General features: G+C 26.0%; 1 protein-coding gene across 3 annotated transcripts in view; it reads right to left on the bottom strand.

The window, feature by feature from the left end:
• LOC141528252 (uncharacterized) overlaps positions 1 to 23,180 on the bottom strand; it is a 30,066-nt gene extending 6,886 nt beyond the window's left edge. For 2 of the 3 annotated variants that reach the window (XM_074244203.1, XM_074244202.1), the window contains exons 1-3: positions 23,017 to 23,180; positions 19,712 to 20,345; positions 19,251 to 19,527 (exon numbers count right to left, since the gene is read on the bottom strand). In XM_074244203.1, coding sequence (XP_074100304.1) covers positions 19,251 to 19,527; positions 19,712 to 20,331 — 897 coding nt within the window. In that variant the 5' untranslated portion in view covers positions 20,332 to 20,345; positions 23,017 to 23,180. The remainder of the gene's footprint in view (positions 1 to 19,250; positions 19,528 to 19,711; positions 20,346 to 23,016) is intronic. The other variant, XM_074244204.1, reaches the window with a different exon arrangement.
• Positions 23,181 to 24,069: the final 889 nt, after the last annotated feature.

The following is a 24,069-nucleotide window of genomic DNA, read 5'->3' on the forward strand; positions in this document are numbered from 1 at the left end:
ATCAAATAAACGTCATCGGTTCACAGCGCACAAGTGTAAATTGATAATAAAGAAGAAAAAAATCAACTCTCACATGATCGGTATCAGGATAATTAAAAACATAATAATACAAGCTTTCGGACTATGATTGATTACAGTAACGAGTTACGAATGAAAGGAGTAATGAACATGAGACGATTTATTAATAAATAATACTCGTAAATGACGATAAAGACTGAATGATGAACGAAATGACCTGGCTAAAAGAGGCTGGAGACTAAAACCGTTACTTTGGCCCCGTGACACACAGCTGACTCGTCTTGTACGTCTTGTCACAATTTCTTTCTCTCTTATTTTTTTCAAGTAACCCTCCTGAGAAGAGCAACCTGAACCGTACAGGTCAGGTGTACAACCAACCAGTCAATCTTTCATTGAATTATCAATATTAAATTATTGCCATCGGTATTTTATATTGATGCTTATTATTTTCTCCACTATCTTATTTTCTTATTATATTCTGTAGAAAGTCGAAACAAATCCTTTCTACAATTTTGATTTCATCTAAATAATAGAGGACTCAAAAAAACTTGACACAAATCATTTTCATAAGTAAGAAAATAGAACAAATTTTATCTCAGGATATCTAGGCAATAAAATGAATATTTGTAGTTTAATTTGTAAAAAAATCGTCTTAAAATTGTCGTTTGTTTAAGATCTTAAACGTGACACAAACCAAGACTATTTTAAGATTTTTTTAAGACGACAAAACAAAATTCTGAGAGCAGATTTTTTAAATTTGGTTCTCGAATTTTTTATGAAAATTAATTTTTGACGATTTTACGATTTTCTAACCGCTACATTTTTGAGTACGCTATTTTTAAATTGTTGAAAATTTATTATCGGACAATTTTAAGACTTTTTTAAGACTCTCCGTTTTAATGTTCCGGAGCTCTGTCGCTGTTAGCTCATCTCAAAATATTCACGAAAAATTTTTTTAAAACTATTTAAAAATTTTTTAGGATTTTTTTGAAACTATTTCAAGATTTTTTCAAGACGATTTTTAGATTATTTTAAGACTCTCTCTAAAATAATTTTCCGGAGCTGTCGCTGTGATATCGTCTTTACAACAAATTCGAGAACCAAATTTCAAAAATCTTAAACAAACGACAATTTTAAGATAATTTTAAGACGATTTTTTTACACAGGTCTTTAGTTCGGTTTTCTATAAAAAGCGTGTTTTATAGTTTTTTTAAACTATCAATTTTTATTAAGCTTGAATTTTGAATTCCCAGTACACGGAAAGAAAATTGTAGGAAAAATTACAATGGTAACATCACAATCCAAGACCAGACTTTCAATACAGTCCCTTTAAAAATTTTTTATTAAAAAATTTACGATGTTATGGTAATTTTCTCTACAATCTTTTTTTTCCGTGCAATCAAATAATGACTGAAAGTTACAAGTGATTTTAAATTGTTTTCTAATTCTCTGCTTACACTTCACTTGATCTTCGAAAGTGATGCATGCAAATAAATTTCTTTTCGCATAGAATAACACATTTGATTTCTCTCAATGGAAATGAATCCGATTTTCTCTAATTCATTAAACATATCGTAATTTTTAAATCTTTTTTTGACATGACATCTTTTGAAAAGTGAATTCTCACGTGTCATTGCTCAAGTATAATTATAATTACCATTAACTTTTTTCTTAACATTTAAACTTCATTAACTTTATTTATATTGCCGGTATAAAATGTAAAAGCTGTAAGTTATCGCTAATAAACATGTAAGTTAAATGGATGATTAGACTGATAAGTATCAAATAAATAGTGGTTTTATTATTTTGGTTATCGGTTAGATGAAATTAAATAGCTTTTAGATTATATCACGAGAAAGTGTTTATGGCTAGAAGTTATGATCTTTTTATTATTGGAAGAGTGGGATGATGGTGTTGATGATATTCGAAAGAAAATTGTACCAATGACTTATCAGGCATATTTAGTTCTCGTGCAATCGATCTTCGCAACAGGTGAGCAGAACACGCAGCATTACCGTTATCCTCACCTCGACTCTCTCTCTCTCTCTCTCTTGTATGTATTATTTGTGCTCTCTATAGTGTACATGTAATCCCTATTTGTGATGATAATTTTCAACTAATTTCAGATTTGGAGAATTAAAAATCTTTGAATTTTTTTATAAAGTTAATTTTTTGACTTATTCTTCTTTAAATGATTTTTTTTTATATTTTGCATGAAGAAATTTTATATTGAAAGAAAAATATGGTAAATATTTACAAGTGTTTTTTTTTTTTTTTTTTTTTTTTTTTTATCAAATAGATCATTTTTTCTTTAATGTTCGTTTTTTTATTTAATTTAAAAAAAAAAATATATATATATATATATATATATATATATATATATATATATATATATATATATATGTATATATATATATATATATATCAAAAACATCAAAAAAAAAAAATAATAAAATGGAAATTTTATCCAAAAACATGAAACCTAAAATTTTTCCAACTTTTAAAGACAAAAAAGCTATCAAAATTTTTTTTTCCTTTCACGACATTTTTTATCATAAATAATTTTTATAATAAATTTTTATCATTTTTAATTTTTACCTACTTACTAGTTATGGCCCAAATTTTTTTGCTATTTTGCATGAAGAAACTTGTTAATTAAACGAAGAATATAAAGTCCTAAAAAAAAGTAAATTATTGTAAATTTTCAAGAATTTTTTTAAGGATCGGTTTCTTGAGCCAAGACAAAAAATTTTAATTAAGACAAAAAATTCTTAAAAATTATTTTCTTCACAATTTTTTTCTGTTATATGTACACAGTAAAAAATTTAAAAATTATTCGTGTTAATTCTTTCTAAATCAATACAAAAAATTTTTAAATATTTAACATAAAATTTTTTTGACGCAAAATTTTTTACACAAATTTTAAAAGTAAAAAAATTACTTACATTCTAAATTTAAATTAAATTACACTAGAATTTAAAACCGACTTGCCAAGTTAAAAAAATTCAATTAAATATAATGGGACCACTTTAGGGTAGGTGGCTATTCTTCAGCATTGCAATTGTAAGATTAAAAAATCATTCATAAAATTTTCAATGAACAATTGACTATTATTGACAACCCAACAATAAAATTATATAACTTTAGAATACCTGATAAATTAAAACTATTAGAACTAGGAGGTCCTCATAAGGTTCGGTCAGGTGAGACAAATTTTACAATCCTTTTTATCCTGCATTCTTGCAGAGTATTCAGTTAATTATTGTATAGAAAAATGTTCTATTGTAAATATTTAATAAAAAAATTTTTCGCAATATTAGAAATCTTATATTATGTTACCGCCTATTGAAAGGACACCTTGCCCACTGCTTATTCGTCGGAAGCTATACTTGGCATAATGATTAAATGATGATTAAACGAATAGAAAAGGATGACATTGTTTAATTATAATTATAAATATAATTTTGGATAGCGCTATTGTAATAAAATTAAGGATCGTTAAATATCGTGATTGAGGCCACCATTTCCGAGAGCGATAAAGGAATCAGAGTCAATTCCGTCGCGTGCCACGTCCCATTCGAATTGAATATATTGATGACCTTATCGTCGGTATGTGGAATAATGAAATATTCGTTTGGTTGCTGTTCTTATAAGGATAAAGTATAATGAGGAGTTTATCTATAGTGAAAGAATATTTAACAACAGTTTTGTAAAATCGTGACTCTGTTTCATCTCTCAATCTCTTGTTTTATTTTTCCTCTTTCTACAAAACCTCACTCCGTAACAGCACTGTGTCAGCGGAGTCTCACTTGTTCCACTTTTTGTTGCGTCTTATTCCAACATACCATTATACACTTGTATTATATACCTCCTTTTAATATCATCAACACATACTCATATACTTTAGTTGTAGTTGGAAAATAGAAATCGCGGTTTAATAGATGCATCATTCAAGTGTATAACACTTTTACATTACAATCTCTACTTAATAATTTTTTTTCCTCAATTATAAATTTATTATTATGTTCCGTGTTGAGGAATTCTTTCGGAACTATCCAATCAAAATTTTAGACTCAAAAAAATTGCTTATTTACGTAGAAAAAATTTTGTGTTGAGGATTATAATTTATTTTAAGTTTTTGGGAACTTTTAAGAATTTTTGTGGCTTTTAAACCAATAGAAAAATTATTTAGTAATTTACAAGAGGGTTCAACCTCATTTTGAGCAATAACTAGGTGAAAAATTAACATTTTCAATTTTTTTTTATTCTGCTTGTTTTACGGCGCATTTATGATAAAATATGTCGTGAAAGGAAAGAAAAAAATTACACTGCACATCCTCCTACATTATACTCAATGAAAAAAAAATTTCAGATTATACTAAATTATTTTTGTATTATATTCCGTGTAATCTCCGATTTGACCAAGTAATTTTTGCTGGTTATACTGCGTAAGATTACACTGGATGTAATCCAAAAAAATATCCCGTATAAATTGAATTATACTCAGTAGAATCTTGGATTAATATAATTTTATCTAAAATTGTAATATTAAAATTTTTTCTTATTTAATTTATAAATTTTTTTTAAATTTGTTAAAATTTAGATAATTATTTTTTTTTTTTTTAATTGTTCATTTTTTTATGTATTTTTTGAAGCTGCAATGCATGGATAGAAAATATTTAAACACAATTTTTCCGATAATTTGGGATTGAAAAATTTTTGGTAAATATTTTTAAGTGGGATCACCATTTTAATTTTTATTTTTTTGAACGAAATTTCTATTTGATTTGATTGATATATTTTTTTTTGAAAAATACATAAAAAAATGAACAATCCAAAAAAAAATTGATTATCACGCTAAATTGCTAATTACTTAAAATTGTCATGTAGATTAATTTAAAAAATAAAATGAATTTGTAAAAAATTTTTTAAAAAATATGTTTAGTAAAGCGCTACATTAGAATAAAAATCTTCCAGCGAATTTTTTGTTCCTCCGAGAGAATTAATTTATCAATTAGCCAATTAATTCCCTGAGAAAACATAATATATTCTTAAATTTTGAAAGAAATATTTTCCTTCAATTGAAATTAACATAATTCTATGTAATTTTAAAAGTTTTTAACAAAAAAATAATAACTACGTCGGTTGTAAATTCTCAATCTTACCAGAGTGTCGCAAACAACTCAAGAAACTAAAAAACATCTTGTCATACGGTGAGAACAAATTTAACAGAAATGAGAGCGACCTCGTACAAGTTATTCATTAAATTATGCAGTCTACTACATAATTCTTTTTGTTATACAGTTTTGACATTATTAAATGCATAATATTGCGTTATTGCGCGAAGAATAGGGAAAATGAATTAAAAAAAAAGAGAAACCGCGAGGCATTTGGAAAAAAAATTAATCAAAAACATTTAACTGAAAATCGAACTAACGATTGCTCAATAAATGCATTCTACACAGTTCATGGCTTTCTGCATAGTATGAAGTTCCGCTTTTAATCGCACTATACGACATTAAATAAAAGTGTAGCTGTTTGCTACAATGGAATATTCTGGGATGAATGAAGTAAATATTTCAACACAATATTTCATTTTCTGTGTTACCGGATAGGAGGACAGTAGCATCGATTCTTCTAAATTTACATTCAGTAATGCTTGAGTAACTTGTAACGCCATTTATACTGCAAGTGTTGTCATTAAATCTTTATGTAATTATTTTATTTATAATTTAAATTCTATGCGAAAAAAAGTTAATCAAAACGGCTCATGATCACGTTACATTATAAATAACATACATAATTACTTAAACTATATACTTTTTTATCATGTAATGTCCTCCGGCTAAGCATCTCGAGGCAAAACTTACAGTGAAAGGAGTATATATTAGTATGATACTCAACAACACACAGTCCATTGTCTTTAGAAATATTTTTATGTCTAACTTAAGTATTGTATGAATTTTATTTTTTGATTTATTCATGTAGGTTTTACTCCGACTATAATGGACATTTTTTATAAAATATTTTTTAAAATAATTATTTACAAGTAGTGTTGATAATAAATCAAAATTAATCATGTTCTATGAGGTTTTTTTTACTTAAAAATTTTTACTTTTAATATTTCACTTAAATAAATGTTTTATTGAAGATTTTTTTTCTAAGTCAAAGCAGAAAAAGATTTAAAAATTAAAGCTCATTTAAAGTAAATATTTGGTAATTATTTACAAGGAGTGTCTACACGGAAAAAAACAAGATGACACTGGATATCATCCCAGATTATACTCAGTGATATCTGTGGAAAAAAAAATTTCAGATAGTAGCTAGTATAATCCAGATTATACTGGATGATATCTGGATTATATTCATTATAATCTTAGATTATACTCACTATAATCTTAGATTATACTCATTATAATCTAGATTATACTCATTGCAATCTAGATTATACTCATTGCAATCTGGATTATACTAGCTACTATCTGAAATTTTTTTTCACTCAGTGTAATCCGGGATGATATCCACTAGTTAATAATTACCAAGTATTTTACTTCAAAATGATTTTTTTAAGTCAAGAAGTTTTTTTCTTAAATCAAGTTTATTTTTTTTTTTCAGTATGTGAACGCCCAAGAAATTGTAGTAAAAAAAAAAAAAAACTGATAAAAATCATATTATCCATGAAATTAATTAAATTAAATGAAATTAATTTCTATGATTCATTGAGAATATAATGAAATTTATTTTAAATTAATATTCATCGTTAATAAAGGCCAGCAACTGATTACAATAGTATAATTGAAAATTTAATTAGGTATCAAATTAGTAACTGACATTTATCTGTTTTATGCACCGGTTTTATCTTTGTTATGTGCATAAGTTTATTTTTTATAATTCTTATTATATTACGATATATGTTATTGTAAAGTGACACTTTCTCATGGCTGCAAATTACTTACACAAGCGAATAAGCAAAACAGTTTGATAAAATAGAACTTTCTGAGTACTTCTAATTATTATACATAATAATTTAACAATAAATGCATAAAATAATAAACTGTTTAATAAAAATCTTTAAAACTTAAATTCTCGAAAGTGTCATTAGTCATTATTATATTTATTTTCGATTCTACACTTATTTATTCCTGCAAAGAATTACACTTTAATAAAAAAATTTGCTCTTATAATTTTACATTCAAAAATTCCTCTACATGGCATGCAGTTATAATTATTGATATTTTTTTTATCAGCTAGTTTAAAGAATGTAAGGTTGTGAAATTCAATTGACATCTAGCTACATGCGTATTGCAGAATAGACTTGTTAGATCTTGGAATTTGGGTAGATCGCTAAGAAAATATTTTCTGTTGATTCTTACTTATTTCAAAGGTTTTGAATGTTTCTAAATTTTTCCGAGGAAAATACCTCAAAATAGTTTGTATTTTTGTATGTGATCTCATGATATTTGGATGCTGATTAAATATTTTTATTATTACTCATACTCATAAGCATTTTAAGCTATTTTCAAGAGCTCTGTCTGTTACCGGGCACTTTTTAAGAATATTTAAAAAAAAATTAATTTTCTCAGTTTATTTTAAATTATTATAAGTGATTTTCAAAAAAGCAGGTAGGCATTTTATGTTTAATTTAAAAAATTCTAGTTAAAAAAAAATTACGTATTTTTATATTTAAATAGAAAGAATAGAGGAAGATGATAAAACAAATCAATATTTGTAAATAGTTTTCAAGTGCTTTCAGTTGCGGTGATGGATCACATAATACAGTTGTTTCCAAACTAAGACCTTGCACCTATACGTAATGCGTCGGAAAGATCTTGTGATGTGATCATCTCGGTTTGTGTTTATGTTTATATATAAATATACATGTTAGATGTGTATACGTAAGAATGCATGAGAATAAAGTTTGTGGTCAGTCATACATAATATACGACACGTGGGAGCAAGTCTTGTACATGATGCTCACGCGTATATACGTGATCATTGGTATGCTCTTTCATTCCTACGGTAACATTGTACTGCGATGACTTGAAATTAAACTTTTCATTTTCAACATATTTTGTTCTGCTCAGAAAATTTAATAATTTTAGTCCGGTTTTTTTTTTTTTTTAATTTATCAGATCTCAGATCTCAATTTTTTGGAATCCTAAGAAGCTACTTTGATTGTTATTCTAAGCATGTGTTTGAAAGTGTGAGTGTCCCGAGTCGAAATTTAAATCGTTGATTTAACGTATTGAACGTTCAAATCGGAGGTTGAGTGTATTAAACTCGGAATAGTTTCAAAAATTAAGTAAAATTTTTTTAAATATCATTCATACGATTTTATACCAAAAATGGCCTCATAAATCTGTATATAAAATGATAACTTTTTATACAATTTTATATAATTTTGTACCACTGAATTTTTACAAAAAAAAATTAAAAAGACATCAAAAAAAAATTTCCGAAAACAGATTTTTGAAATTTTGTTCTCGAATTTGTTATGAAAATAAATTTTTAAACGATTTTACGACTTTCTAACCGCTAAATTTTTGAGTACACTCTTTTTAAATTAAATTTGAAATTGTTAAAAACTTATTACAATAAACAATAAACTCACAATTACGAGCGAAGTATTAATTGAGTTATCTATGAGAACTAGATTGAAATCGAATTTTACTTCAATGTTTGATCATTTTCGAGATTGCATTATTGATTAAGACCAGTCGATTTTCTAGAAAGTTTCATTAAAAAAAAAAAGTAAGTTTTTTTCAACTGCAATTTATTGAAAAAATCAAATTATTCTGTTTTTTGTCGCGAGCTATCAAGTTAAGCGACAAAAATGATCAATTAAAAACAACTTTCGGTTGACTTGAATTCTATTATTTATATAAACGTGTTACACTTCTACAGTTACTGCAAAAAGCGTAAAAATTAAATTATTTTTTATACGAACTTTAAAATACGGATGTACGGACATTTAGTTAAAAATAAATCAAATCAATTTAACAGAGTTAATAAATTTTATATTACGATCAATCAGCTCCCAATTGACTAAAATAATTGAAATGTTGTTATCAACTGGGTGCAAGAAGTTTTTTTTTTTCTGTGTAGTTATTTAATTTATACTTCATAAAAAGAAACAGATTTTTTGTCAAATAATTACAAAACTCGATAAATTTAAACCTAAAATAATAATTAAAAATAATTTAACAGAATAAAATTCCGCAACAATTATAAAATTTTAACAATTCTTTTAAGCTATACAAATCTCAGTTATCTTATTATTTTAAAAACGTTTATTTCCGAAATTTTTTGACATATATGTGCTTAGCTTGATATTTACATTGAGAGACTTCAAATGTGCCGAATTTAGTAAAAATTATCTTGTATAAATATTGATAAGGATCAAATTGTCAATTAACTACAAAATTTATAAATTATTACTATTATTATAATAATAATAATAATAATAATAATAATAATAATATTATTATTATTATTATTATTATTATTATTATTATTATTATTATTATTATTATTATTATTATTATTATTATTATTATTATTATTATTATTATTATTATTATTATTATTATTATTATTATTATTATTATTATTATTATTATTATTATTATTATTATTATTATTATTATTATTATTATTATTATTATTAATAATGCACGTAATTAGGCCATTGCGTAGTTGAGTTTAGTTTACGAGAGAATTTTCCCACGACTAGCAGTCTGACCGTGGTCAGTGAGAGTCAGATATGAAAACAAATCAAGAAAGTATACTTTTAGTTCTACTGTATACGTACAGTAGGGCTAAGAACACTGCAAGTCTTACGGTATATAGCATATAAAACTCAACTTGGAGTCTGAGATGTGTGTATTGTATGTATATATAAAATAGTCACGTGTTTAACCATTTACCGGCGGCAAAACACTTAAATACAATAAACATTTAATCACTGCTATGATGTTTATTATTATACCTTTAAATTTATTTATTATATGTGTATAAACTAGAATATATGCATTTGACCTAGTTTGATATTTCATTGCATTATGTACCGTACGCCTATTATATGTTATGGTCAAAGTCACCGACACATGGAAAATTGCAAACATGTATTTAACAATTTACTTGTATGGGATATAATTGTTATGGTATATCAATGATTAAATCTCCAAAGCTCTAATTTAATACTTTATGTTAAAATCTACAAATCTATTTTTTTTTTTTTTGATATTTTCATAGTATAACTATATAAAAATATTTCCCTAAAATAATTTTTCGGAATTTGAATTATTATCGGAGTTGCGGCTAAATTTAGTTTAGTAAATTGTCCTCAAACTTTAAGCGCGTTTTTTTTTAAATTACTTTTTTAAAAACGGAGTGCATGATTTCTCAAATTCTACTCAACCGATTCACTTGAAAATTTACACAGAGTTTCTCCATACATTAAACTATCGCACTGCGAAGCGTTTTTACGAAAAAACATTTTCTATACTTTTAAAAAATTCCGAACGGCTGAAAAACAAGGAAAAAAAAATATTTTTTTTTAAGTGTGATAAATACATCCTTCATTTTTTAGGATTATTATTTTTTTTTTTTTTAAGGTCACTGGAAGAATTGATATCCTGCACACCAGGATGTGCCATTTTTTCATCAGTCTCCACTTTGCCGGTCTGCAGCTTTTGGAAATTTGATTTTTTTTTTCAATTTTATTAATGTTTTCTACTCGGCTGCTCAATTTTAAAACACAGTATCTGCAAAATTTTAATACCTGATTTTTTTTAGCATTGCTGCATTTTTTTAAAACTTTGAGACCTTAATTCCAAGTATTTTTTCTTTAAAATATTTAGATTTAAGTATTTTCTATTCATAAATAAAATTTTTTATTAATTTGAAGCGCAAACTTTTTTTTAATTAAAAAATAACTGTTTTTAAAAAAAAAAACATAAAAAAATGTATAGTACAAATATTTGTTGTTTTTTTTCTAAAACGATTCTAAACGAGAATACTCCCTTAAAATTTATTTTCTCAAATTCTCATCATTCAATTTTTTATAATAATGTAACATAAAAAATAAAAAATTTCTTAAATTTTTTTATATCTTCATAACATTAAAAAAATAAAAATACATTTTTTTTAATAACAAATTTTAAGCCTTAAAATTTTTTATTAACGAAAAAAAATTATCAAAAATTACCTTCTTAAGCGTAAATCCCATCAGATTGTTATTAACTCTAACTAACATTGAAAATAAAAAAAAAAGTTTATAATTAACCACAATTTTAATAAAATAAATTTATTTTTTGCAATGAAATTTTTATTTTAATTCATGTTCTCACTATTATATACTTTGTAATAGATTTAAAAGTTTGAGTTTATGTGATATGAGAGAAAGTTGTAAAGAGAAGCACAAGTGCGTGTACACTCAGCTAACGTCTAGACAAGACTGAAATCAGACGTTTACCTGTGCTTCATACAAGCCTCTCGGGAGCACATCCTTTCTTTACCGGACTTATGACTTCTTTATACACACGAACACTATTCGTAGCGTAGTATTCAAACGAAACTTGTTCCTTTAATTCTTTTGTAAAACTCCGATCAATTGGTCCGGAAAAACGGTTTCACGGATTTACTTTAACCTCGAGACACCGGTCGCCTCATCAATATTTATTATAAATAAGAGATTTACTAAAAAAATGTTTTTTTACACCTGTTTCTAATCAAAGCTGCAGGTGAAAAACATTTTTTTCCCAAAAAAATTACAGAATAATCTCAAGAGAAATTTTTTCAAGGTTTTGAAATATTGATGAGTAAAAACCAATGGATCCATTTTTATTTAAAGTCGAATGGTTTAACAGAAAGTTACACAAATTTTTTTTAGTCGGTGGAAATACGACAGTAAGCTGAAAATATTTATTTTTTACTTTTATTTATAAATAAAAATTTCTTTTTGTGACTAAAAAATTTTTACAAAGTATAAAATTTTGAAGATAAATTTAAATTAAATTAATATTATTGTTAAATTATTTTTTGCAGTGGTTCAAATTTTAATAAAAACATTAAAGATTTTTTTTTTCAATTCTGAATTGATCGATTTGAGTTTACTTAGCAGCTAATAGTTATCCTGATGTTTCACTCATCGAGAGCTTTTATTTGAGTACCCACACGATTTTTTTCATATATTTTATATATATGATATTTCTTATATTTGTGAAATATATAAAATATATGAAAAAAATCATGTGGGTACTCAAATGAAAGCTCTCGATGAGTTTAATATTGGGATGAGCTTATATCGTTAGAAATATCATCAGTAAACAAAATACATAGTCATTCCTTAATTATTGACATTTTTACAGATATAAGCCCATCCCGATGTTACACTCATTGAGACCTTTCATTTGAGTGCCCACATGACTTTTTTCATATATTTTATATATATATTTCTCATATTTGTGAAATATATAAGATATATGAAAAAAATCGTGTGGGTACTCAAATGAAAGCTCTCGACGAGTGTAACATCGGGATGAGCTTATATGTTTAAGAACGTCAATAATTAAGAAAGTACTTTGCAATTTAACAAAAGTCATTATTTAATAAAGCAAAATTTTATTTATTTCTAGTTCACAAGTCACGGTAGTCACATAGTGACTACAAGATTGCTATTAGTAACAAATAAATATTTTACAAACCTTCATAGTTATAAATGATAATCACCAAAAAACTACGGAGCAGTATTTAACTAAACAAAAATTTGTTTAAATAGTCTAAACCTTTTGTAACTAAAAAAAGTTAAATTAATAAAAAAAAATCTTTTTAGAAATCGTAAAATATTTATCCAAGATTTATTCCAAAACTAACAAGTGGAAATAATGTATGTCAATAAAAATTTTTCCTAATGTATAAAATATGATTGAAGAACTCAACATGAAAATATCTTTAACTGAGTGATTAACTTACTTTTGTTGATAATTATTGTTATACAGGTCATATAAGACACGCACATCAACTCATAGAAATCTCTTATTAATATAAATGCTATTGCAATACATACAAAGGTAAGCGAGGATGTATATGTATATATATATATCTACTCTTTAAAGTTTTCTAACGGTTTGAAACCGGTACGCGGATTCATTGTATTTCAATTCTCGTCGTGACATCACATTACCAATTACATTAATTTAATAAATGGCACAATAAAATATCAACATGAACGAAATAAATAACAATGATAGAAATGAAGAAGAAAATTAGTTTCGCGCCGCTATTCAATAAAAAGAAAGTCAGAAAGTCAAAAAAAGCACACCCCCGGTGGTTACAATTGCTTAGCACGAAAATAAAAAAATTTTAACAAATATCGGCTTAAAAAGTCACCGACGATTATTCAGTGGTGGACCTCACAAATAAAACAAGTAATGTATAAACTTCTGGGTGTCCGGTATTAAAGACCTCCCGTCATTTCTCTCATCCCATCCGGAATCGAAGAAAAATGTATTATATCGGCTGTTATGTGAACGATGAGGTGCGAGTGTAGTGTCGCCGCGTGAGCCTTCCTCAACACAAAAATAACAAAAATAAGCCGACGACGACGACAACGACGACGATTTTACCTTGAGTATTTTATCTAAGTGTCCAGCGGCGTTGAATATAAATAAAATGGTCAAAGTAGTGGCGGCGGAACAAAGAAAATTAAGAGAAATAGGGACAGATTTGATATTTGAATATTTCTACGTACTTAGATTATCATTGTCATTATATTCTTGAGGCCACACATAAGCCGATTAAAGTTTTAGGTCATCAGAATTAAACTGATAAATTTTTTTTTTAATTTTCTGTATTTTTTATTATTAAAACTTCGACTGTGTCAATCGTTTTTCCGTGACATTGTTACTTATTCTATATTCTATGAATTAAAACGTATCGAAGATTAAATCTATGTAGCAAACAAACAAAAATTTTAACGACAATGCTTATTAAAGAAACTAATTGACCGATAATAATAAAACTTATTACTACACGCTGTAAAAAATTATTACCCTCCGGGATTATATGCCGTGAATGATTTGGTGTGAAAATTATACTAAACAAAGCGTTTTATTGATATGTATAAAAATGAATTATAAAATAAATTGTAGATAATTAATTATTTTGTTTTACGATAAAATACTTCAGTCTATTAAAATGTTATTTAAATTTTTTTTTTAACAATCACTGATTTTTTTTTAAAGTTCATTAAAAATAGAATGATTAAATAAAAATATTTCATTTTTTTTTTCATTAGTAAAATAAAAATTTGTTTTTAAATTTCGTTTTCTAAATTTTTTTTTTTTTTTTTTTTTTTACAGGTAGAATATGAAATAAATACTGAAAATTGCAAGACCACAAAAAGAACAAGATGATACTGGATATCTTCCCAGATTATACTCAGTGATATCTGCGGTGGAAAAAAATTTCAGATAGTAGCTAAAAAAAATCCAGATTATACTGTGTGATATCTGGATTATACTCATTATAATATGGATTATACTCATTATAATCTGGATTATACTAGCTACTATCTGAAATTTTTTTTTACTCAGTATAATCTGGGATGTTATCCAGTGTCATCTTGTTCATTCCGTGTAGCTGAGCAAAAAATTTTTTTAATATTAAAAGCTTTAAAATTAATTATAAAATTTGTCAAATAAATGTTTTAAAATGTTAATTTTTTATGCCAAAAACATCAATGCGATCAAATTTTGAAAATACAATTATCTGAAGTTTGAAAATTTTTCTTATACTTTTTAAGAGTAGCATATTGTCCACAAAGTAGTTTGAATCTTAATGAAAAATCATTCAACAAAAATATAATATAAAATACGTAATTCTCCAAAAAAATTAAAATATAAAACAAAATTTTTATTAGAATAAAAAAATATTTCCTCTAATCGCTTCTATAAAAAATAATGTTATATTAATATCAAAATTATGTAAAAAAACTAGTAGAATATTGGATAAGAAATTCCGTAAATAATACATTCCATTAAGTTTACTGCTTGGTTATAAATAATTAATTTTCACTCGGCACTTGCCTAAAGAAAGTTTGATTTGACCCATGTTTCATAAAGTTATAAGCTATAAATATTTAATATAGGAAACCATCAAATTTATAAAAAAATCAATATCTTTTAAATAAATTAAATAAATAGCGTATTGTGTAAAAAAATGAAATAAGCTTTCAGCCACTTAGTTTTTACAACTAATAATATGTAATAAGAAAGTTTATGTGTTTATTTATAAAAAATTAATTAATGTTTAATTGAAAACATTCTAGACATCTGACACGAAATAGAAATTAATTCTTAGCTCAATCGTAATGAAATTTGATATTATGAAGAATGAAATGTACGTAATCTGTAAGTAGAATAATCGCATCGATGGTTGCAATATTTTTTCTGTGTTGTACTCTCCTTTGTAAGTAATATATATCTTCTGTATCGTGAATTATAAAAAAATTTTCCCCGAAGATTTTTTTTTTGTGCATAAAATCTCGACAAAATAAAAAACCAGAAATTTTAAGTGATCGATTTGGCATGGAATATCTTTTACACCACCGGCTTCCAGCTTTCACCTGATACTTTGAATAATTCATCAATTTATGATGACAATGCGTAAGAGAAAGGCTCACTGTGTTCATCTTCTTTCTCCACGTACTAAATGTAACAAGATCCTATAATTGATCATTATCACTTATTCATTAACAAACATTTGATATAAATAAACTCTCAACATTTCCTTGTCTTTGTTTTCTTAATCACCTATCGTCGAATAATTAATCTACTTTTGTTAAAAGTAAAATTTATGAGATTTTTACATCGATAAAAAATTATCTTGATTCAAGCGAAGTAATCTTGATCCAATGAATTTATTTTAAAGACAAGAAATCATCTTGCTTCGATATTTTCTTGTCTTGAAACTCGTAATCTTGACTCAAGAAACTTAACTCTTCGATTGGTAACTATTGTCACTTAATCCAAAAAAATATGTCTTCAAAAAAAAAAAAAAAAAAAAAACTTAAATCAAGAGAAAAGTTCTTGAACACAGAAAAAATAAAAATCAAAAAATTTCATTATATAATATAAACGTGGCTCGTTGTAAAGAAAATTGTAAAAATAATTTAATATTATATTTTTTATTTCTGAGTTGAGAATTTGCAGAGAATCCTCTAAGAAGTTAATAACAGAGCAGTGTTCGTTGACTAGGCTATAATGTAGTTTTTCAATTTTTCTTTTTTCCGTAAACCAAGAAAATAATTTTTAAGAGTTTTATTGTCCTTAATCGACAGGAAAAATTCTTGAATTAAGTGAAATTTACTTAAACCTAAATGAATTTCTTGATTTAAAAATTTTTCTACTTGAATCAAGAAGATAAAATTTATCAAAATTATCTAGTTGATTCAAGTAAATTTTTTTTTGTGTACGTAAATTTGTATAGAATATTTGACACTTATGGTATCTGTGGCACTATCGTAAATCAAGTAGTTTTTTTTTTTTTTTTTCAATGGTATTAACAAAATATCAAAGTTTCCCCAGAAATAAAATCAATTCCGTTCAAGTATCAATATATGTCATGACATGAAAAAATAATCGAGATATCTTTAATTGAACTCATATAATAGCTGCTTTTTAACATAATTAATGCTATTTTTTTAAAAGTAATTTAAAAATTTAACTTAACCGGCTTTTAATGTATTATTTCTCTCAAATTTAACTTTCTCAAGAGTACTTGTAAAAAATGAAGTAATCAACATGTAGAGAAAGCAGTATCTCCGACAATCGTAAATTTTCAATATTGTCTTTCAAATTTATGCTACATTCACAAGACACGCATGCAGTAAATCATAAGCTCATACTTTCATATCATGATTATTAAATTTAAATATGATAATGATAACTCTAAACAGGAGACCTTAAATAGGTTTTAAAAATTAAAAAACTTGTGATAAAAACTGGATTTCACATCTATAAGATTAATCGAGTGAAACTGCCAAGCCGGACAATGTTGACAGTCGTCGTTTTTTCGTTATATAAAATTATCTAGTCAAGTTTTTACCCAGAAAAATTTATAAAACTCTCGAGCTCCCAATACCAATGAAGAATGTCAAATCCTTTATACTTTAAACAGTTGTAGAAAAATTAAAAATTAAAAAATAAATGACGTTGTCCTGTATATCCGGAGGATGTAACTACGCTCTTAACGCATGCACGCGATACCGGCTTTTAAATACGGAAAAAGATTCTTTAAGCATCCGGTTTCACAATAATATTCCAAACGTCATGTCTCGAAACACGGGTTATGTGTTTGAAACGTAACGATTAAAACGACTTTACTTTTTATTCATAAGTATTTTACTCGGTAAAAAACTTAGCATTCAATTCTAGATCTTAATAGGCATTACAATTACAATAACAATAAGAAAAATTCTCCGATATAGATCATTTCATTCATTATAATTTTTTTTATGCGATTAATAAAATAATAATAAGATCAATTTATTAATAAAAGACAAATGCAAATATGATAAAATCACTAATCGACTAGCCTTGGATTAACAATATCCTTTCTCTTTTAAATTCTTCAAAACATGTTCTTGTATTATTATATATCCTATGAGCCAGAATCAATTTAACTATCAGCAAAGTCAGATAGCTAATAATTATTTTGAGTTTTATGATGACCAACAAGTTTATCAATTCTTAGTTGGATCATAAATAAATAAATAAATAAATTTGAATGATTTACATTTTATCATCTTGACATTCTGCATATAATAAATATACTAATATTTATAAGTCATTGTCATTTTAATGTATGTCATTGCCACTAAAAATTTTTTTACTCGACTCAGTTCAATTCAAATTTTCCTACCGTATACACTTTAAAGATAATTTATGTGTTTAACAATTTAAAAAAAAAAAATTCTTCGCGTTAATTATTTAATAAAAATTTTTTAAACTCAGTAAAAATAATTGTCGAAAAATATCTTCAATTTCTAATTTTTTTTTTACTAATATCAGACTTTTGAAAAATATAAATTTTAATATAAAAAATTTTTGAATCATTTGTATTAATTTGTAATAAACTTAAAACTTACGATTGAACATTATTCTGTGGTAAATATATTTCTATCTCCTTTTTTCTCACGGTTTACTTTCTCTCTCTAACAAATGTTGACAATAACGTTAGTGTGACGGTCGTGTACTTTACATTAACTTAAATCACTTCAAATAACAGTAATAGCAATCATAATAGTTACAATCTTAAAAAACACAAGATAGAATATCTATCATATATTCATTATAATGATTCATAAATACGTGTTAATGTTAATTAATAATTTATGTTTTAAATGACACATTAAAGGTGATGATGAACTCATTTTAATGATGACTATCATTTTTCAAAATAAATTAGTAAACTATGGGTATAAAATAAGACAAATTTTTGTAAGCCTGAAATTGCACTGTACTTTTTTAACTATTGACGTTTTTAATAATATAAGCTCATCCCGATGTTACATTCATCAAGAGCTTTCATTTGAGTACCCACATGCATTTTTGATATATTTTTTATATATACATATATATAATATATATAAATATATGAAAAATTGATGTGGGTGCTCAAATGAAAGGTCTCGATGAGTGTAACCTCAGGATGAGCTTATATCTTTTAAAATATCAATAATTCACGAGATACAAGGGCATTTCTTAATTATGTATCTAAAAATAGAGCATTTTCGAATGCAGCCTAAAAACTTAAAGAATTTTGAAAATTTTTCCAATAATCAAAATTAAATAGATAATTTTCGTTGATAATTTAAACAAAATATAAAAATGTAAATTTCTCGATAATCGATAACTTCTTTCTTGTCATTACATGAATGGGCGTCTACATTTAAATTTACCAACTTTCTTTTTTTCGCACTGCATATGTCGCAAAAAAGTGAACAGAAAAAAGCATAAGAGTGGAAAGTTTTTGTAAGAAAGCGAAAGATGTACAAGAAAAAAGATGTAAAAAAAATAAATAAAGAAACATCCTATACAGGGTGTGAATTCCCCGACAAACTCAAAAGCGGTTGACTTTAATAGAATTTTACACGACTAATGTCTGATCACGATAAAATACTCGATTCTAAATTTAAGATTTCTTTATCCAAATAAAAATTTTCTTACCTGTAAATTTTGTTCAAGTTCCTTATTCACCATTTGTGAATTTCGAATCTCGCATTCAATCGTACGTAGTTCAGCCTCATTCGAATATTTTCGTTTTCTTTTCGTACAATCATCAGAGTCTGATGAATCTGAATTGAGATTTTCAATCGTTTGATTAAGCTCCGCACGACGTTTTCGTGCAACTAATATTTCACATCTCTGATTATCATCTTTTGATTGTTCGCTTTTTAAACTAGTAGAATTATCCAATGAAACTTGAAAGGGATTTTTAGTTAATCTGTAAGAAATATAAAAATCAATCGTAGTTTTCTTAGGATTGTTTTAAAAAATTGAGAATCATTAGTTGAAAAAATAACAATTATTTTTTAACAAAAATAACATAAACGAGCGGTATTGATTTTTTATAAAAAATGTTTGATGTTAGTGACTTTTGATATTTTACGTGAATGAAAAAAAATTACCTTGCTCTTAAATCGGCTATAATAATTTGATATTTTTTAGCTTCTTGATTACGAGCTTTCTTAACAGCTCTTTCAATATCTCTTCTTGCCATTTTAGCAGACTTTTTTTCTTCATGAAGCTCAGCTCTGGCATCAGCAAGATCTTCCCTTAATTTTCTCGCACCTTCTTCGAGCCACTGAATTGTTTTTCTAAGCCTAGTAGAATCATCTCGACGATTAACACTTATTAATCGTTTGTGAGGTATATCTGGATGTATGGGCGGCTTATTTTTAACAATTATCGAATCTCTACTGTCTTTTTGTAAATTTTCTTCATCATCAACAGTAGTAATCGCTGATGAAGAAATCTCTCGATTATTTATAGCGCAGTGCGAGTCTGTCAGCTTATCGGTAGATGATGTACCAGTCAACTCTTTTAAAGACACTGAGTTAGACGACACAGTACATTCATCATCTTTCGAGTCTCTTCGAGGTGCTTTCGGAATTTTAGATAATGGCAGCTCGTCCATTCGCCGCTTTCTTGCCACGGGGTTCGATTCTACCCGCGGTGAAACGTTTTTAGTTGAACGGCTTCCTTTTACTTCCATCGTTGTGACGGTGCCTCTCGAAACAATATTCATCTTCCTTCTGTTATCTAAAGATACCAAAAAATTCAAATTTTTTTTATTTTGTTTATTTTTACGGCGCATTTACGATAAAAAATGTAGTGAAAGAAAAAAATTAAGATTTCGATAGCTTTTTTGCTTTCAAAAATTGTAAAAAAAATTTGTTTTATATTTTTTTTTTAATTATATAAAAAAACGTACAATTGAAAAAAAAAAAAAAAAAAAAAAAAATTAAATATCACAATTTTTTATAAAAAATTTATAAATTTTTTTTTGAAAATTTTTAGAATTTGTTAAAATTGTGATAATCAACTTTTGTTTTTTTTTTATTATTCATTTTTTATTTATTTTTCAAAAAAAATAAATATATCAATAAAATCAAATAGAAATTTCGTTTAAAAAAATGAAAATTAAAATGATTGAATATTTCCTTATAAATTCAATTATCAAATATATTTTTTGGAAAGATAAATTTACAAAAAATAATTTAGTTTTAGTTACTAATTTATCTAGAATTTTTCAGGTTTTCTTATGGTTAATATCTTTTCAATTAAAAATACAAAACAAGAATGAAGATTGAAAAAAAAATCTCGACACTCGGCACATTGTGAGAGAATTGCAACGACACTAAAAACGGTACTTCTGTGAGACAGTACTGTAGAACAACAAACAGCAAATTCCGCGCGATGGAAAACTCTATTCGAAAACTATTTATAAGTTAATTACTATCTCACATGGTTTCTTTAAAATAACAGAGTGTCACGTAACAATTTTAAGAATGTTCGTACGCTTCCTTATCAGGCCATGCTGTGTATTTGATGGCGCTTTTGCACTTAATGACTTGCTTAATTGTTTCATTATTATATTATTTTCCAATAATTTAAAATTGATGCTTAGTTGTAAAGTTAATTTTGTACCAATTCTTCTATTTCTTACTAGTATATTAAATTTTAAAAACTTTCAATAAGAAAATTCCTATAATCACAATGACAAAAAAATTAACTAGATTTTAGAGGAAAATTCTTCAATCAAAAAATCGTTTTAAAGAGTTTGATCATCTTGAATCAAGTGAAAAAATTATTGAACTAAACAGAAAAAAAAACTTCTGGCACCAAGAAAATTTTAAGGAAGATAAAAGTTATTTTGGAGCAAGAAAAAATTTTCTTGAGCCAAGAAAATTTACTCTCCACACGGAAAGAACAAGATGATACTGGATATCATCCCAGATTATACTCAGTGATATCTATGATGACAAAAAATTTCAGATAGTAGCTAATATAATTCAGATTATACTCAGTGATATCTGGATTATACTAATTGTAATCCAGATTATACTGAGTGATATCTGGATTATACTCATTATAATCTAGATTATACTGAGTGATATCTGGATTATACTCATTATAATCCAGATTATACTGTGTGATATCTAGATTATACTCATTATAATCTGGATTATACTAGCTACTATCTGAAATTTTTTTTCACTCAGTATAATCTAGAACGATATCTAGTATAATCTTGTTCTTACCGTGCAGTCAAGAATTTGTTTTTTCAGTGTAAGTTTTTCTTGATTTAAGTAAATTTTACTCAATTTAAAGATTTTTCTATTTAATTCAAGATAATCAAACTTTTAAAAATTGAATTCTTAGTTCAAAAATTTGTCTCTTAATTTAATTTAATAAATTTAACAGCAAAATTATTTATCAATATATGTAGATTAGAATCCAATGGAATATTTTTCCCAGACATCCCACACATCAAAAAATTATATCAAGAATAAAATAATCCTAAAAAAAGACTCAAGCAAAGAAATTTAATGACCCAAAATCTCGATTTCCGACGATTCTGCTTGTCCAAATCAAATAACGAAAACAACTAATAATAAAAATAAACATTGAATGTACGCGGATAAATCACATGGATGTTAATTGATACACGAAGCTACACGGCAAAAATACTCAGGCGCTCGGTTTGAGTGGGCACATCAAACAATTATTTACAGCATTAAAACTATCACTTTCTTCCTCTTTCTATTTAACTCTATCACTCTCGTACAATTTGATATTATACGTTTCCCTTTTCCTCTTATACAGTTAATGTTGAACTGCAACTTAACATCACAAAGCTATTCATAGCTGTGGCCAATTAGCCGCACCCTCCGGCGGTGCCCAACTTATGTTATTAAATTCAAATAAATCGGGAAAAAATTATCAACTACTCGCTTAAAAATGCTTAACGATTACAAAAAATTATTTTATTATTTTTAAGATGTATTTCACTAAGTACTTATTTCATTACAGATAATTGAGTCAGTCGTTATGCCATATTACAGTAATGAAACCATGAGATAATGAAAACATTTAATTGCATTGCAGTTGATTTTTATTTATAAAATAAATTATCGTAAAAAATTTTTTAAATTTAAATTTATGCTGTGAGACTACAAAGAAAATATTTTTGAATATTTTAAGTAAATTTTATGAAGAAAAAGCAAATATCAAACGGACATTGAACCTTTTATACTATAAATATAATTACGAACGATAGAAAAAAAAAACATAAAAACGTCTAACTAAAAATAGAGTTAAATTACGTGTTCCTGTACACAAAGACTTGACGTAATGTAACTAGTAATTGCTTAATTGTGTATTTTTTGCTCATATTGAGTTAACATTACTTAAAATGTGATAATCTTACCAATGAGATTAAGTGACTCTACAAATTATAAATTCGTGAAATCACTATGCTTTTATTTTGCGTATAATCTCAGCAGAACCAAATATACACTCAAAAATTTAGCAGCTACCGCAATGCGAGAGACACCGTCACTGAATAAACTATAACTAAAACTAAGCGATGAACTCGAAACGGCGAGTCTGTTGTTACTAATAGCGCTGCTGATGACGATCATCACGATGAAAATTAAGAAGAGATGATATAGCATGCTTGTGCTATATCACGCTTATAAAAACTAGCATCTCTTTATTTCAATTATCAATTTATCTCATTGTACGCTTTTGTAAACTTATTTTTTGTGTATAAAAATTTTATAATAAAATATGCGTTTGGTTTAATTGAGTTTAATGTAAATTATTTAATAAAATAAAAATCTAGATCTATTTTTTCACTCTTTATGAGATCTCTCGTGTAAGATATAAAGATTTGAAATTTCAATAAAATATTCCTTTTGGTATTGGTATTTAAAGATAAGCTAACAAAAGATTATGAAATTTTTTTAAATTACTGATTTTTTAAAATCAGTACAAGGTATTATCCAAAAAAAAATTGAGCCAAAATTTTAATGTCGATTTGACGATTTTCAAAAATTTTAATTTGACAAATTTGGCATTTTTCAAAAATATTTTTTTTTTCAATAGCCCTAAGTGTCCCCTTTTAAACAAACGAAAAGCCATCCGTATATCTGTAATAGTGTTTGAGATATTACAAAAATAAAATTGAAAAACTGGAAAAATTGGGAAATTTTGAATTTGCATATCTTTTGAAAAAAAAATTTTTTTTCCTTTGACAGAACTTCGTTATATGGTAAAAAAAATTTTCTGACCTAAACTTGTCCAAATCAAAAGGGGTCGATTCCAACTATTGATCGATTTGAAATAGAATGACTCAACCATTAATCAGCGAATAAATTTATTTTTATTTTTTTTTTAGAGCTGTTTGGTAAACAAACTGAATTTTAAGTCTAGAGAAGTGGATGAGAATCAGTGAGTTATTTATACAAAAATTTTTGCA

The sequence above is a fragment of the Cotesia typhae genome, unplaced genomic scaffold (assembly GCF_013202065.1).
Source record: "Cotesia typhae breed Kobodo isofemale line unplaced genomic scaffold, CoteBio_Ctyphae contig_43, whole genome shotgun sequence".
In the NCBI taxonomy this organism is placed as follows: domain Eukaryota; kingdom Metazoa; phylum Arthropoda; class Insecta; order Hymenoptera; family Braconidae; genus Cotesia; species Cotesia typhae.